General features: G+C 42.7%; 1 protein-coding gene across 1 annotated transcript in view; it reads left to right on the top strand.

Annotated features, from left to right (window-relative positions):
- crim1 (cysteine rich transmembrane BMP regulator 1 (chordin-like)) overlaps positions 1–19,044 on the top strand; it is a 76,158-nt gene that overhangs the window by 11,462 nt on the left and 45,652 nt on the right. Inside the window, exon 2 of the mRNA XM_060052583.1 lies at positions 3,916–4,089. Within this exon, the coding sequence (XP_059908566.1) occupies positions 3,916–4,089 (174 nt within the window). The remainder of the gene's footprint in view (positions 1–3,915; positions 4,090–19,044) is intronic.

The following is a 19,044-nucleotide window of genomic DNA, read 5'->3' as shown; positions in this document are numbered from 1 at the left end:
GAGTTGCCAGCAATCAGTTCTGTTTTTACACTCGATTCGCTGATGCCCTGAGGACCGAGTCACCATTGGCTGGATTAGGTCAGCGGGGGAGGGGCAACTTTTGCATAACTAGCATATAATTGCCAGAGGGCAAGAGTTCCTGTGCACATGCTGTGTTTGCGTGTGCATACGAAGAGTAATTAGTGCACGTAATCAATCTCTTCCAATGTGGTTGAGACATGTCTGTAAACAAGTGCTGCCATGGAAACATAAAGGGATTCAGCAAATATAAAATTATATATTCTGATTAGTCCATTGGATGCCACTGAGAAGGCATCACTAAAGGTCCAACCTATACATTTTCTATGTTAGATTTAGATAGGGAATGTGGTTGACGTGGGATTCTGGCCCGATAGATGGAAGGCAAATGCAAAAATAAGAATAAAGCATAGAAACTTCCATCACAAATCCCTACTGAGTTTAAATTATTTGGATGGTGCCTTGCCTTCTGTGTGAAAGTTGGAAATCTTGTTTGAAAGAGGGTCCTCCTCATATGAGGTTAGTTGGTTTTCAACTGCTGCTTGGAAGCAGAAAGGTAATATCCGCAGAAAAGCCATGGAAAAACATCACATATTTTTAAGTTTAAGATTATAAGGTTGTGTCATTTTAAGATTTCCGGTAACGTTTCATCATTCATTAAGCCACAGCATGCAGAGGGGGGTTGCAAAGTTTATATTTATAACTATATATTCTGTTTGATTTGGTGTTTGGGAGCTCTAGGGTGGAAGGGCTCAGAGAGATTAAAGAACTAACTTCTTGGTTGCAAAAAAACTAAACAATTTCGGTGCAAAGTTCATTGAGTCACATAATGGCACTCACTGAAGATCAGACAACAGTAAAATCGATCTCGGGGGATAGAATCATATCTGATGAAGTACAAGCTATCACAACTGACATCACCTGATTTGATCGTCCCGTGATTCGCCCCCAAACTGAAACCACAATTGTGTCTGATGATGTCCATGCAGGGATGGTAGTTTGCCTTTTGATGTAGTAACTCTTTTAAAGCAGAAATCCAGCATCAATCCGTTCGTTAGGCAGACCATCACTGGCTAGCACAGGGATGTGTAAAGGTGAACTTATAAATGCTCTGTACCTAAGCCCACTAAGATCGCATTGTTATTGGAGACAGAACGCAGAATAAACTCTAAGCCAAAGCGTCCTGCAGCTCCACACACTCAAAGTTAATTTGGCTCTCAGTGATCCGGGATACAGGGTTGGTGTTCTTTTTTGTAATTCTCCCTCCAAGGGATGAGTTGTTTGTACAGAGATGTGATAAAATGCTGACTCCATAGACTATGATCAAAGACAAACAAAAAAACATTTCTTGATTATCTTCTCCTTCTGTTGTCACCGAATAATGGAATTAGTTTTTAATTCAAGATTGTTTTCATTCTTTAAGCATTTGAACTTTTGCTCACGAACGCAAATCCGGAACTGAAGGGCATGACATGATCCGTGCTTCTGATGGAGATTGTTTGACGCACGCACGCACGCACGCACGCACGCACGCACGCATGCACGCGCACACGCACGCACGCACGCACGCACGCACGCACGCACGCACGCACGCACGCGCGCACACACACACACACAACCCCACAACCCCCCCCCACACAAACACGCCAACAACCCCACACACACAACCACACCCACACAGGGCTCTCAAAGGGATCTCATTTGGAGGAGGTGAAAGTGCAACAAGTCAGTTGACGTAGCCAGTATGATTACTGTCCCCCATCTGCAGCCGCCTTCCCCTGCTATTACAATCTGAAATGGATCTCAACATTTTCATAAACGGCTTTCGTACCCCAGGGGTTCTTTTTCTGCTGCGAACATCGAATTGTAAACGTGCGCCAGTTTGGTTTCAGAATAAGATGTCTCTTCTTTTTTTTTTTTTTTTTTACTCAAGGTTTATTTATTTATAAGCACAGCGCCAGCCAAGTGTCTTTGCATTGTGGGCATCTAATAAGCAAGTCGCACATGTTTTTAAGGCCATTTCTGTTGTATTATAATCTCAAGATCTCCTTCACTTGAATTTTCGACTTAAGGTACCAGATTTATGCCATCTACAATATTTATACGGCCCTATCTTGACAGTTTGTGTGCGATTCCCAGCCACAGATAGATTATTATAACAAAGCTTTATCTCTCACTCTTGGCTCCTATTACATTCCACTGCCAGGTGGGGGGTGGGGGCGGGGGGGGGGACACAATACATTGAATTAATATTTTCTGAGTGAATATATCTAGCAAACATGTATGCTAATGTGACAAATATAATACTAAGGATGTTAATGATAAATCATTTACCCTTTTAATTGCCGTTAAGAAGTAAAAATAAATTATTCACTGACAGTTTTGGTTTGGTTTGTTCTGTCTTGTTAGTTTAGAAATGGCAGTAATTGCGGCCCATTTGACATTGTTTTGTTTGGCTGTGCCCAGGACAGGCGGTCAAGAGCAGCCATTTCGAGTGAGAGGCTTGTGGTTTTCAAGAATCAGTGTTTCAAAAAACGAATGTGGCTGTGGAATTTGTTTGAATAAAACTTATGCCGAAAAAAGACATCCGTTTTGTATGTTATTAATCATTGATGATTATTTGATTATTGATTGTTAACATGTTCTACTATTGGTTCAGGAAAACGCAGGACATTTTTAACCCTTTTTATGAAGGGAACACGGTATAAATCACTCTTGGGATGAAAGGTGCGTACCAAGTTGAGGCAACTCCCCTTAATCAGATGGGCATGTGGTCCTAAAAATATGTCTGCTATATGGTCAGGCCCAAGACCAAAGGACAGGATACATATTTATGATCTGAACCACAAATTATGCAAATTACCTTGAGGTTGGAAACTAATGTGTGTGTGTGTGGGGGGGGGGGGAGGGGGGGGGGGGGGGGGAGGACAAGAGGAAGAGAGAGTCTGCAGGTGGAACATTTAGAAGAAGTCAGAATGCGGCCACTTTTTCTTTCAGGTGGGGGTAGGGGATTGCAAGTTGGCCTGTGCATGTGTGCATGCTGAAGCATTTGACATGCACACTCTAGGGAAAGGCCTTGAAATAGGTAAACACATTTCTGCTCTGCTGCTACCCTGATGACAAGAGACACACACACACACACACACACACACACACACACACACACACACACACACATACACACACACACACTCATAGACACACACACACTCTCATAGACGCATACACACACACACACTCATAGACGCATACACACACACACACACACACTCATAGACGCATACACACACACACACAAATGTCAGAAAGGAACATCCACGTTGCCTGAAAGCTTGAGAAGAGATAGCGGGGTCAGCTGTCTGTCCAAAACTTTTTCAACCTGAACCGAAGAGGCTAACCTGACACGCAGAGTCTGAGAGCTGTCACTTTACTCAACCCCATAACCTTTACACTGACACAAATATCTGTTTTTGTTGTTGCTCAGGGCCTTCAATGCCTCTTCATTTCAGTATTTGCTTTTCGGCTTGTTGAATGCATGAAGCGTAGCCCAAAATGCAAATATATAGCTCAGCGTGGGGCCAGGTAAAGTGCATTGAACTACAGACTGCGCCTAGCTCAGACTTCACACACATAACGCCTTTGATAAAGAAGAACACTTGAAAATGTAGGTGTGAAACACAAGAGGAGTAAAATAATAATTCAATTGGCATGAAACTAGTGGGGCAGGCTGCAACCATGCAATTTGTTACATTGGACGACCAGCCACTAATCAAACTGAAGTGTTATTTCTATTTCGGGGGCGTTGAAATAATATTGAGGGGTTCGGAGGGGGGGGAAAGGTGCAACCACCCCTCTGGCAAGCTCCCTAATTGGTGTATTCTGTTCTCCTATTGGCAGATGAAGACTGGGAGGAGGGCCAACTGCTTGGATTTGAGCCCTGCAGCGAGAACCTGATAACCGGCTGCAACATCCAAGATGGCCGGTGTGTCTGCCATGCCTTGCGCACGTGCGCCAACCCGTTCCAGTTCCCCTCGCTGGACAGCTGCAAGACAGCCCTGCGACAAATAGAAGGTGTGCCTCCTTTTTTTCCTTTCTACTTTATCTCCTGGGCCGTCCGTCTGAACCTAGCTCCGCTGACTGGTGCCATTGTTTACAGCGAGGAGTTACAGCTTCAGAAGCCGCCATCTTTCTTACCGCCAGGGTCATGGCCACTCTTTGCAGTTGTCAACATTGTTTAACACCGTCTGCGGGCCTTCCCCACTTCCTGCCTGACTGTTTTAGTGTTCACTGTTGATGTGTGATCCCTCGCCCAGAAACTTACTGCAGACTGCACTCTCCCTTTTCCTGTGATGATTCCCGTCTCCGTTGTATTTCCCTTCATGTCTCGCCGTCCCACTGGTTTTTAAGCAGAGCGCACATCCCACCATTTTTTTGAAAGACCTTGTTTAAAACCAAAAAAACAAAAACACATCAGCTTTAGATTTGCATAAAATAGACCTCCATTAAACTATCCAACACAAATGTATTACAATGCTGCCACGCACCTGTGCACATGAATGGGCACATTAAATGCAGAGAGAGAGTGAGAGAGACTGAAAGCCCAAATCACAAATGAACAAGTCTTACACAATTACTCCTTTTCCAATCACCCATGCACCCAGCAAGCCATCTCACAGACACCGGTCTGGACAACACACGGTCGATTTTGGTGAGATAAGCAGCAACCATTTCTATCTGGCTGCAGCCCCTGACAACAGTGAGATGTGCAGATATTCTTTAGCTTTAGCTCATCCGAAAACGTAGACACGTCCGAAAGACGTCGACACTTCCGAAAGACGTCAAGACAGTTATTTAAGTTATATGTTACAGAAACTGAGGCGAATTGGTTTGGCTGGTTAGATAGTTACACCACGACTACAGTGAGTGTCTTAACTCTGTGACACAGGAGGAGTAGACTAAACTCTCAGATACAAGGACCCCTAGAATGCTGTAGATGAAGGAGGCATGCGGCAGAAAATGCTTGACTATTCCATTATCGTACTACTATTGGTGTGCTGCGTACACAACTGGTGGACGTCACAGCCGCTCTCCATACACTCCGTCTGGGATTGATGATCCACTTCTAGTTTCATTTAAACTTGATTCATAATAAATCTCCACTGTTTTTGAAAGATTGTTTTTTGCTTCTTTAGCGGGAACGGATGTATGTTTGTGTGCTGTAAAACACCAATATACTGTGTGTGTGTGTGTGTGTGTGTGTGTGTGTGTGTGTGTGTGTGTGTGTGTGTGTGTGTGTGTGTGTGTGTGTGTGTGTGTGTGTGTGTGTGTGTGTGTGTGTGTGTGTGTGTGTTCTAAAGTGAAGTTACTTTACCTTCGTTCCTATGCGCTTGTTTTTCCCGTTGCTGTTCTAATGGCGGTGGGTGGATGGGAATGTGAATGTTGGCCTCATTATGTTTTTCAGTGTTTCAGCACATGGTGGAGCTTAGAAATCTGTAAGACGACATGAAGCCAAAAATTGTAATGCAAGCATAGCAAATTCCATTCCCAGGAAAAATAGTCTTTAGTGTCTGCATGTCTAACTGGACCTATGAGTTAAAAAGCTAGCATGTAACTCCATCTTGGAAGTTCTATAGACTTAATTTGTATGGAATAATAACACGTAAATATTGATTATTTACCTACATATTTCATTGATAGTAACATCACAAAACTAAGTCAGGACATTTCACCTGGCACAGATTGATATTTGACATATTTGTTTGGGCATTTAGCAGATGCTTTTATCCAAAGCGACTTACAAAATGCACATATTCCTAAACCGAGGGTGGCGTCAACCATATGAAAGGCGACACTCAGCAATGAGGAGCCGGGGGTTGAACTAGCAACCCTACGGTTACAAGGCAACCCGCTCTACCTCATGCGATAAGCTTCTCAAAAAAAGGACAGCCAAATGGTTTTCCAAACAAGGTACAACCTGTTTAAATAATACCCTCCTCTTAATGATGCTTATGTTGGGGTATTAAGATTCCTCAGGCTTTAATCCAAGGATTGGCAGTGTATCAGTGCTAGTTCTAGGCAGACATGCCACAGAAAGGATTGTTGTGGTTTTAACAAAGACAATTAAATAAAGGCTGTGTAAATAAACTTGTTCAAGTACATAACCAAACAGCAGCAGAAGGAAGATACAAAGTAGTCCTGAACCATTAGGACGTGTAATGTTCACAGAGAAACAGTAGAAAATATTTCAGTTCAACATAGGCATATGGATACATTTAACGCAATGTCTTACATTCAAATTGAGATATGGTTTGTAGAGATGTATTCTGAGTTCAAGCTCAAATACAGAGTCTCAAGTGTTGAGTGTTTAGAGTTGTTAGCAAGTGTAATTGTTGTGTACTGTGCCTCATAATCATTAAAAGATTATGCTGTGTGTGTGTGTGTGTGTGTGTGTGTGTGTGTGTGTGTGTGTGTGTGTGTGTGTGTGTGTGTGTGTGTGTGTGTGTGTGTGTGTGTGTGTGTGTGTGTGTGTGTGTGTGTGTGTGTGTGTGTGTGTGTGTGCGCCTGCTCAGGGCTTACAACGTAATAATACTGTTTGTCTTTGCATGATTGTGTGAGTATGCATATGTGTAAACATTTGTTCAAATGTTCGTGTATGTGTTAGTCATTTGAGTGTGTGTGAGGGTGTGTATGTGTCCGGCCACACAAAACTCCCAACAAAGAATGCATGGAATGCTGTGAATGTCCTGATTCCTGTGTTGTCATGACAATTTGGTAACGATTACATAAAGGGAAGTTCCGTTAAACATAACACTCTCTGAGGTTTTCTAGTCTGTGCTGGCTGATAAAACATATTTGAAAGTAATCATTCTGCATGTATAAATTCACTTTTTTCTGACAAGCCGTTTTATATTATTCATATTTTTGAAGAATAACATCAGTTTGGGGTGATACTTTTTGGCTTAAATTATTTCAGTTGTCTTCAGAAGGAGGTTTTGGTCATAATGTTGTTAAAGACCAGGTCTTTGTTTGGGTTTGTTATTTTTGCCAGTTGATTAAAGATATGACTTTGATCCCACTGCTGCCACTGGGATACATTGCACATTGCAGTTATCTTGGTTAGGGTTAAGGTTATTAAAAAAAGGACTTCACACACCCTTAATAAATTATCTTCCAAACTCCTGGTGTGTGTGCATGTCTGTGTGTGGTTTTCTATGTGCAAAAAGCCTCCATTTGTTACCAAACGATCAACTCCAGAAAGCATAAATGGATAATAGAAAACTTCTGAAGATGAGAGTATAAAGAAAAAATAAATTAGAAAGCTGAAAACAAACGGATTTGTGTGTGTGTGCTCTTTCTTTCTTTCCACATATTTTCCCTCTCCCCCTTTCCGGACTTTTATTTTCGTTCCTCATACACTCTTTCTTTCACTCTCTCACTTTCAACAAAATAAGGGAGGAAATTCTTTGCATTCCTCTATATGTGTGTGTGTGTGTGTGTGTGTGTGTGTGTGTGTGTGTGTGTGTGTGTGTGTGTGTGTGTGTGTGTGTGTGTGTGTGTGTGTGTGTGTGTGTGTGTGTGTGTGTGTGTGTGTGTGTGCACATGTGAAAAGGCCACGTTTAGGCTAGTTGTATCTAGTGGTGGCATTTGGCATATCTGGTTTTATATGAATTGGTATGTTTAATAATGTTAACTGGTGGCTCAAATAGGAACAGATGTTTAGTTATTTTAGTAGCGCTTCCTTCCTTCCTTTTTTTTGTGGATTAAAAAAACAAATCTAAGCACATGAACTAGTAGTTGCACCTGGGACAGTTAAATCGCTACCAAGCAGATGTACACATACTGCCAAAGCTGATTCACACGTACACATATTTAAGGCAATTTAGTTTTTTAAAAAGAGGATTAAATTTGACGCTGTCTGTGCATGTGTGTAAATGCATTTGCATGTGCCAGGCTCCTACATGTGGCTTGTGTACCAGTCAGAGATGATATGGCTATTTGTTATCGTTGTTTAGACTCCTGCAGAGCTGACAAAACGACGGAGAAGAGACGTGCAGAGAGGGATGGGGAGAGAGTGAAAGAGCGAGATGGCGCAAGCGAGATGAATAGGCTTGTTTATCGGTCATACATTGCCCCTTTTTCCACCAGCTATCGGAAACCAAAACAAACCACCTTTTGCTCTGGGCAGCTACGCTGTGCATGTGAGTGTGTGTCTGTGTGTGTTTGTCTCTGTTTCTGTCTGAGTGTGGCGCAGGTGGGTGGCAGAGAGCGTTCACATCTGCTGCGGCTTATTTATGCCTCTCAGCCATTTATGATAATAATCGTGTGTGTGTGTGTGTGTGTGTGTGTGTGTGTGTGTGTACTGCACCTCAGTAGACAAGGATTGCAATAGGTGCCTTTGCTCACAGCAAGAGCTGATTATTTAGGTACATGCTGACACCCACACATGAAAACACCCACACCCACACACACGCACACTGTGAGGGGACTCAAATTATAACTGACCAAAAAATGTTATGGAACATAGCTAATGGCTGAAGAATTGTTGGTACAATATCACAGAACATAATTCAAACTGCAGACAGTCATGGCCTCTACCATAAATGACTCACCCCACTAGACAAACATGGGGATATGTATGTGGTGGTCTAGGACAAACCAAAGAACGAAAATAGGGGTTGAACAGAACATCAAGCATTCATTTATAACCTCAATTACAAGTTAGATCACCATACAGCCAATTAAAGAAAAGTACTCTCTATTTCCTATTACAAAACAAGAATGTGCCTAACATTTCCTTGAATAAACTATTATTTCATGATTTGATTCACTGTATGAGAATACTACTTGACACAAGAGCTATGCATTGTCACTATTTGGTTTTCCTGTGTGCAATGCATTATGAATTATTGGTGTAGAAATCCTCTAATATACAACTAATAACTTAACCTAATGCCGACCTCCATGACCGTACGGTTGGGTATGCCGTCACTTATGCCCCCTCCTCTGGCGTCACGCTGGGATAGCCAGACAATTCCAAGAGGTAGTATTTGAAGTCCAGAGCCCACTTAACAACCATGCATTCCTTTTCCACAGTGGAATAGCCAGCCTCACAGGGAAATAGCTTCCGGCTGAGGAAGGCTATAAGATGAGGCATCTGTTTGCAGTGAACAGTTCTGTCCAAAGTCCGGGCTACGCAAGACTGGGTTCCTACTGAGTGCTTGTTGGATGTTTTGAAAAGTCTGCTCCCCTTCCTCCATCCGCTGAAGCTGAATGTTGTTTTTGGGTCCTCTCTGGTAGGGTTAGAAGCATTCAGATGAAGGATTTCAGCTGGATCTCTGACTGAGAAAGTGGACAGGACTGGTTTTCTTGGACTTTCTGAATTGGGTCCTGATGTCTCTATTCAAAATCACATAGCCCAGATACTCGCCCAGTTTCTGTTTTTGGGGTTGACGTTCAGGTCGGCTGTCTGTAGATGGGCAAGGATCACTCCAACACACTTCAGATATTCACTCAATGTTGTGCTGTGAATAAAATAGGCATCCAGGCAAAATATGATAGTCAGCTTCTGAAAAGTCCAAAAATATGATAGCAGGTCCAAAATCGAAATAGTACGCCTCTGAAAGGTAGCCGGTGTGCAATGCTACCCAAAGGGCAGAGCAGTACAGTCCCAATGCTGTCTGAATGCAGTCAATTCACCAGGTCGTTTGCTAAGGCAGTTGCGTAGGTTAATAGTGGTTACGAATTTGGCCTTTCCTGAGATGATCGATGTGGGCAGTTGGGTATGAGTCAAACATTGAGATATTATTCAGGTAACAAAAGACAATACAGAACCAGATTTCACCTCCAAACGATTGAATTCCTCCACTCACTTCTTGTTAGTGGTTGACACTGATTCCCATTGCTAACAGAAGGTCTGCTTCCTTCCTCATGGCCACCAGGAGACTCTCTTGGATCCTGTGACTCAAACGTCTTATTGGTGCCTTACCTTTTAATTACATGCCATCTACAAGCATAGCAGCACAACAAGGGTTCTACTGTAACACATCTGGATCAAAACATGCTCTCACCTTGAACAGCTGGTTTCCTGGGAGGTGGTCCAAGGCAAGGGAAGAGGAGGTTGGAACTGGAATGTACTGCTCAACAGCTTCTTCCTCAGTTTGCACTCTCTTGATGAACAGGACCTCACTGTTCTTCACAGGACATGGTGTCCACTCTTTTAGGAGATTCATATGAGGAACCCTGACCAGAAGTTGAGATCTCATATGTTGTATGTCTAAGCTAGCGGGTTAGCTGGAAGGGACCTTGCCATTCGACCAGTACCTTGCCATCTTCTGAGGAGAGCATCAGCAGAACTTTCTGTCCATGTTCAAAGCCCATTTCCCGGCGGGTCTAGTAATACCAAGTCGTCTGGTGTAGTTAGCCCTCAGCTAGTTTCCCCAGGGCAGGATAACTTGTCTTCTCCACTCACTCATGTGGATAGCATAGTCCGAGGTCCCCATACCTCATGGCCATTGAGCAGTTTGAAAGGGAACCTGCTAGAGTCCTGGGGAACATTTCCTAAGCATTTGCATCAGAGTTTGATTGAAATGTTCTTTCAATCAACCTCATCTGTTACCTCATCTGTTTATGTATGGTAGGGAGTAGTTCTTAAGCCCTTAATTCCCAACAACTGGTGTACGTCCCCCTCAGAAAATTAGACATGAAATTTATGCCTTGGTCCGTGATAATCTCAAAGGGAAATCCTACCCTTTCAAAGAGCTCTACTAGGCACAAGGCAACGGATTTGACCTTGGTCATTTTCAGGGGGAAAACCTCAGTGTACCTGGTAGCGTACTCTGTGACTACTAGTAAGGAGTCATTGCCTGACTTGCTCCCTTCTGCAGGGCCAACTTTATCCTTCCTGAGCCGTTCGAATTTTATTACGAAACGTTCAACATTGTCAAAATCAGTCAACTCCTCAAGCCTTGGTTCTTTAAAAAAGGCATTTAAAAGGCAATGACTACCAGATCAGTGGTCAATGGAAATAGGGCCGGCAAGTGAGTATACATGAAAAAGTAACTCCTGGGAAGCAGACTGAGGACTGCTTAGGTCTTGTGCCTTGGGTCCATGAGAGTCCGGTGCGAGATTGCTCCAGGCAAGGAGAAGTATCGGCCTGTGCCTCCACCTGGAGAAGACGGAACTTGTGTTAAAGTTCTCTCAATTGCTGCTCCTGGCGTGCACTTGGTCTCCCTACCTGCTCAGAGCCTATGGCCACATCAATATCCTCCTGCTCCTCCTCGTCAGTTTCAGCTTACCCTGTATGTAGCTCCCAAGTTCCAGTGGCTCGGCATCCACCCTCGATCCTCTCAGCATCCCACATACGTCAGAACGAAAGCAAGAGAGAAGAGATGCCAGAGGATATTTGTTTTTGATTATCAATGCATATTCAATCATGATAATGAATACAAAATAATAATATATCTATAAATTCCTATCTATATCTATCTAGATATATAGAGATAGAGATATAGCTGTTTGCTCTAGGGTGGAATAAGAGTTTTATTGACTCCAAATTTCATATGAACAAAAAATGGAGCAGAACATAATTAATTGGTGTATACTGTTCTAACCCAAAAATAAGACTGGGATGAAATATAACAGAACATAATTCAAACTGCAGACATTCATGACATCTGCCATAAATTCCTCCCCCCATTCAATAAACATGGGGGATATTTCTATTCTACGACAAACCAAATAATGAAAAGGTTTTTTAACACCTTAATTGTACCATAACCTAGAATGAATGACAACTGATGTCAAATAAGGCATGTGTTAATGTAATACTACAGTCTAAAATATTTTGCATGGCGGTTTCGGACGAAGAGTTTTTCTCCTAAAGCGAGGGGAACAGCATCAACAAACTGCCATTGAGTGTTCTACAATGCACCACTGGCCAAGCTAAAGTTAGCGTTGCCTGGCTAGCTATCTCTGCCGAGCCCCCAGCTCTCTAATCCTGCGTCGGTTTTCACGAAGGGATAGTGGAAATTTGATCGCCCATGTGGCATATTCTTGAGCTTTCTATACAATCTCAATAGCTTTCACAAGGATTATTATGGCCTGTTATGCCTATCATTGTAAAACAATTGATTCATAAATGAAATGTATTAGTACCATCCTAGAATGTTGCCTCCTATTGTTCAGAGCTGCTGGCAAAAGTAATTCTGGGTAATGTAGGAAAATTGCACACTGGAGCCGACCGCGGGAGCCTGACACGACAGCAAGTGACAAATTCCAGTAGAATATTACAAATATCGGAAAAATCTGTCCTGAAATTAATAGCAAATCAATGTTAGACGTTTTATTAAAATATCTTAAGTGTTTTAGCTGGCAATATTCCTTAACACGGCAATACTTGAATTACAGTTATGAGAATGCGATATGAAACAAAAGCTATGGGTCATGCATTATATTTACATGTGATGCTTTATGAATGATGTTTATTAGGCCAGGAGTTAATAAGCAATAGCATCAATATAGGAATTATTACTGACCCGCATTACTATGTGGCTGGGTATATGGCCATCACACACACACACACACACACACACACACACACACACACACACACACACACACACACACACACACACACAAAATGTATTGTTTCTTTCAATCTCTCTTTCAGTATGAGCGTTGCATTCAAACAACTCAAGAGTTGAGGAGAAGCACACAGGTCCTTCCGGCCACGCTGCCATGATAAAATGAACAAACAACGAATCTCATATCTCTGTATTGATCGGGATCCTTCGTCTGTGTCATAAGCTCTCCCCGCCGGTCGAACAGAAGGTTGAGGTGTTAATGCCCTGCATATGTTTGGCAAGGTTGGGAAACTCAAGCTCCAGCATACCTATTATTATTTAAAACACATATTTTCGGAGGAAAATTCCCCTTTGTCTAGTATTGTTCTGTAATATACCTACTAAAGCTTTGTGTATCATAGATGCTCCGTCGGCTAGATATGCCTGACTGAATTGCTGGGTATTTAGACAAAAATTCCAGCTGGTGCCATTAGTGCTATAATTGCTGCATTAACTCCACTTTCTATCTCAATGAAGGATGTGTGTGTGTGTGTGTGTGTGTGTGTGTGTGTGTGTGTGTGTGTGTGTGTGTGTGTGTGTGTGTGTGTGTGTGTGTGTGTGTGTGTGTGTGTGTGTGTGCGTGTGCGCGCTACAGCCCCTTCACTGGCTGGTGTGCATGAGCCAGCCGGTAACAAATCCCCACGTCAACAATATATTTGTATTCCCTCCAACGAAAACAACTAAAGTGAACAACGATACACAGAAAGAGGACACGGAAAACCAAACAAAGCGGGGAAGGAGACTCTGGGTGGAAGGAGACTCTGGGCGGAAGAACCCTGCGCTGACCTTAAACTACTAAAGCAAAATTTGAATATATGGAAACAAAATTGTTAAAACAGGACTGTGGGCCTCTGGCCCCGCATTAAAGAATAAGCAAGGTGTTCAAAACCACCTGTCCCTGGTAGACTATCCTCTGCACCTCCAGCACACCTATATAGGCCCGCCTATAATCGCCAGTCTTCTCCTGCTCCATGACCTATTCGCAGAGAGAGCAAGGGAAAACAGATGAAAGTGTGTAGCTCTGTGTGTGTGTGTGTGTGTAATTGTGCCTCTGTGTGTTTGGGCATAGTCTAAAAGGCACACTGAAGCCTCCAGTATAGTGGCATTGATGTACCGTGCTTGAAGTCCAAGCACGACCAGGGTATTTATAGTCACCATTTGGCCCAAACACTGGTCTCAACGCACCAATCATGCACTCTCCGTGCAGACTTTTAACACTTAAGGTTAAAATCGACATCAGAACATGGCTAGAGGCGTGATGACATTGTTTTTATTCACGCAAAAGGACTATGTATTAGGACATTACAATGATACTCACACAAGAACTAGATCCCCCACGCAATTTCAAGATGCGTCCTCAAACTGCATGGCAGACATCATACCCAAAAAAGAGAGAAAAGTCAGCCGTTTTGTTATAAATCGATCCTCTGTGTTAGAAAGAGCATTTGCAATAACCGGTGTTTCACTTCATGTGGTATTGTCCCGAAGGATTCGTTTCAGTGTTTGTTTACTCTTCGATATCTACTGTGACCTGAGTGTTTTTGTTTTAAGTGAACAAACAACCTTGGTGTTATTTAAGTCTCTTGGCAATGGTTCCAATCTATTACAGTCTACTGCTATAGGTCAATACTCTATACAATTAAGTAGAAGGTCTCCAACTGGGACCAAAAGTAAGAGAAACACCAAGTAAATTTTCTAGGGCTGATCAAATAAAATGTTATAAAATCTTGTTCAACTGAAATCCGACCAACTCTATGCTAATCGGAAAAAGAAATCTGCACGTTATCTCCAGATTTCTTTTCTCTGCCACACTGTATTCTACTCAACCTGCTAGCCTAAATATCACGCAATTGCTGTTTGGAGAAGGTCAGTTGTCTTCAGATCCACACTTGGTCTGAGTCCGTCTTGGATTACGGGAGAGCCTCGGTATAAAACGGGTCACACACCCGACGAGCCACGGAGTAGTAGATCACACGTCGGAAGATTAGATTTTATGTTTTTGTTGTTGATTGAGAAAAAGTTGATTGAGAATGGCAGACAACATGAAAAAATTATAACTTATGCCCCATTTTCGGTGTTACGCCTACATAGATTCATTTACTTTACTCTTGACACGCTTTTCGTCTTTTTTTAATGATAAAATACTAGTGCCAGACCGACGACTTCTTTGGTATCAATACGTTTGGAGCAGAGAAACTCTTCATTAAGTTTCGATGAGCAGCCTACCTTAACTTTACCATATGATTACTAAAACAGAAACTACGGAGCCTTCACTATTATTAATATTCATAATTAATGTTAGGTCTAACACAATATAGCTAAAAAATCACCCAAAAACAAGCTTTTCCTTATGAAAGAGACACCAGCGATTTTCCGAGCAATGCTAATTTGGTCCGTATCCACCAACCAACTGACCAACCGACCAGAACTTGACCAGCATTCAAGAGTTTTTGACCTTTTTGAAAGCCACTCTACATGGAATTCCCACATGTGTTGCACTTTAACTGTTATGGTCTCACTCTGGTGTGCTTCCACCTGGTGGAGAGTACAAAAAGACACGACATGGCAAACAACACTTAAAAAGTTCAGCTGTGTGGGTGTGTGTCTCTGTGTGTCTTGTTATATAACACCTCAACATGTTAGGACTTTACTTTGGAATGTACTGATCCCTTATTCTGTCCTCTCTCTCGCACACACACTTTCTCATTCTCTCTCCCTTCCTCTCTCTTTCACTCTTTGCCTTGCTTCCTTACACTAAAACAGAGGCCATAATTCATGTTTCTGTGTGAGAGAGCAGGCCTGGTTTCTTTTTTTGTTCATCCACCTGCTTGGCTGAGTATGCATGCATGCGAATGCATCATTTTACAAGCGTGTGTGTGCACATACGCGCGTGCAAACACACGCATACACACATACAGGAGTTTGGGACCATGGCAAAGAAAAGAAAGATTGGAATGGGCTTTCATTCCCCTTTGTCCTTGTATCACAGTTTTCTGTTTGATTGTCGCTATATCCTCCAATTAAGATTCAATTGATATACTTTACTGCCCGAGCCCCAGTCTTGTCCCCTTTATAAGTCTTTGAATTTGGGATTGTTTCCATTTTTGTGATATCAATTATTGAGGTGCGCCTGGTGTCTTCATTTGGTATGCATGCAGCAGCGAGCGAGCTTTCTCTCCGTACGGTCTCTCTGAATAGCCATTTGAACAAAAGAGAGAAAACGAAATGGCTCGGAAAATGTGACATGTACGAGGAACCATGAGCCCCTTTTAAAAGATATCGACTGCGGAACGGCGGGAGAACCGGAGACGGCGGGCAGCAGTCGGCGTTAAGAATCATTGGGTCCCCGGAATGAGAGTTTTCCAATATCTTGCATCTCCTTTCCTAAAATGCTATCCAAAAGGCCGCCACTGCCAATCAATTGATCATGCCTTGAATTGAATACTGAAGGCAAAAAAACGAATCACCGCCTGTTTATCCACTTTGATAAGTGAAGAGTAAAGCCGGTCTGAGATTTTATTGAAGTGAGTACCGTCTTTGACAAGCAACCGTTTTCATTGTCAGGCCAACCATAAAACTGTGGTTCATTCTGAACCGGTTCCACTATGTCCCTAAGGCCTGTAAAAAAAAAACATGAAATGTATTTGCATTCTCAGTCCCTGCTTACAAGCATGCTGAAGACATTAGAAGAAGTGTTTTCTGGAAAATGTTGTTAGAATTGTCTATATAGAGATAGAATCTATAGAGAATAGAGAATTGTTCATACATGTCATGCATATATGCAGTTTGCGGATGGAATATAGGAAGATAGTACTGTTTTCTTACACAGTAATATTCTACAACAAGCGTATTATACCTTTTCCTCTTATTGGTATTGTATTCCTAATGTATAATGTATTAGAGACACTAATAATTCTAGTGGAGGATCACCATAGATAAGAAGACATTAAACTCAGATCCTCTTTTTGTGCAATAATTACGGCCTCTCATTACGTGCCATAATACAGCCCACAAGATCTACTCTGCCAAGGAATGCATGGGTCAGCACTATGTTTCTCCACACACACACACACACACACACACACACACACACACACACACACACACACACACACACACACACACACACACACACACACACACTGTGTTCAAAATGTTAATCTCCAAAACATCACAAAGTAATAATAGAAATGAATCGGCAGAGAGAGAGACAGAGGGAATGGCTAAAAGACAGGAAATGGAGAAGCTGAGGTGAATTGGAAGGTATAGTGAAAGTGTGCGAACTGAGATAAAGGGAGGGAGGGAGGGAGAGAGAGAGAGAGAGAGAGAGCGAGGGAGAGAGAGAGGGATATGACAGCAGAGAGGGAGAGCAAGCGCCAGGGAGGCAGTGCATAGGAAGGCTGTTGCCGGCAAAAGGAAATGTTTCTCTGTTCTTCTGTCAAGCTACTTCAGCTACTGTGACATGCCTGGCAATCAGCATTGTGGCCTACCAAGGCATGTGTGTGCATGTGCGTGTGCGCGTGCTTGTTGGCACCAGTGTAAAACTAGTGTGTGTCAACATGAGTGGGAAGAGTGTGTGCATGTGGATGCAACTTGAAGTGTGTGTCTTTCAGTGGTTGTCAGCATGAAGTGTGTGTTAAGCTGTCACAGCTGGTGGTGTTTCTCGCTGAGGGTGAAATTGTTCATTTTTGTGCTTCAGTCTAAAGCTGGCACTCTGCATTTCAATGCAGACACACTCATCCTTCTCATGCACGTCACACCTAAACACACGCACAATCACACGATCTGTCTAGCTCTCTCTGCCTCCGTTTTCAACCTATGGAAGTTGCCTAAATGTTTACTTTCTAGTTGTTTGTGATACAAACGATGTGACGATACACATAAACAGCACAAAAAATGACACACACACACACACACACACACACACACACACACACACACACACACACACACACACACACACACACACACACACACACACACACACACACACACACACACACAAACATACATTCTGTTTTCAATAGGTGCAATAATTACGACCGCTTTTTGGGTGTCATTACATAGCCTACAAAATCCTGGCCCAAGTTCGCTACAGAAAGCGAGGACCAGCAACCACGTTGCCCCCCCGAGTCCCCTTCCTTCCCATCGTTGCAGTAAGCCTCTTCATGCACGGCTTCCCCCGTCCCGTTCCAAAGTTCAAGTTGTGTCACAGCTTTAGGCTTGGTGTTCTTTGAAATTACATTCATATTTTTTTCCTTCGCTCCAAAGTCAGGGCTCTTCGGTGCCTGTGAGGGTCTTGATTGGGAAATGCCTCCGAACAGACGACAGACTAGACGTTTGCCTCCCAGTGTTTCTGTGCTTGACAAGACATTGATATATTTGCCATAAGACCCTGCAAATCTTGTGTTGAATTTAGAATAGGGTCTGTGGATACGATAGGGTGTACTGCGTTGTACCAACGTGCGGCGTGTTTTAACACAGACTTAGGTGTCGGGAAATGACATGTCATTTTGTGGGCTTTTCGCGGTGAGGTGGGCTAGGTGGGAGAAAACTTGGGTGGACTAGTAGGCAAAAACCTTTCTTTGAAACCAGCTCTCACACTGAGCTCCTGCAGATCCCACCTCCAGCACATCTCTCTCTTTCCCTCTCTCTCTTTCACTCTCTCTATCCCCCTCTCTCTCTCCCTCTCTACCTCTCTCTCTACCTCTACCTCTCTTCTCCTCCCTACCTCTAACTCTCTCTTCCTCTACCTATTTCACATCAAAGTAGTTTATCTGCTTTAGAACACGCTATGATTCATCCGTGAATTGACGTTCAAATGCCACTGGTTGTATGTGTTGAAAAAATGCGGGAGCCAGCAATTTGGATCGTTTTCACACCGCAAGCCTGTACACAGTTTGCACTGATCCCCCCCTAACCTCCCCCCCACCCTGCCCCGTGAGACGCAGCCTTATTGGATAGATTATATTTTATTGTTGCTTAATCATTTTGACAAACGTTCCGTATCATTATAATTGGCTATTATAAAATCAATATAATAAGCCATCAGAGAAGCACGCCCAACTCTGCAGCCTCGAAACATTATTTCAACATTTATTTTCTAATGTTCTTGTAAAGATATGTAACAATGAATGCAAGTATTTATTGGTATCAAAAATATGCTTTTTTTATCATGATTTATCTCCTAAGCCTCAATTTTTCTTTACATTACTATGCAGGTCTTCATGCACATTTTGCAAAACCATTACCATTTATTAAGAACCTTTGCTCTTATATTGAATATCTGTTAAGGTTTAAAATGGGTTTGCACTAGACCCATTAAAAGCCTTCATGAGGGTCAGTACGGAAGCCCTTCTATAGTCTCCACTTATACCGACCAGCATATCAGTCAAACGAAGCTACA

Source organism: Gadus macrocephalus, chromosome 5 (genome assembly GCF_031168955.1).
Source record: "Gadus macrocephalus chromosome 5, ASM3116895v1".
In the NCBI taxonomy this organism is placed as follows: Eukaryota; Metazoa; Chordata; class Actinopteri; order Gadiformes; family Gadidae; genus Gadus; species Gadus macrocephalus.
The sequence above is the reverse complement of the archived record's forward strand: the minus strand, read 5'-3'. Positions and strand labels throughout refer to the sequence as shown.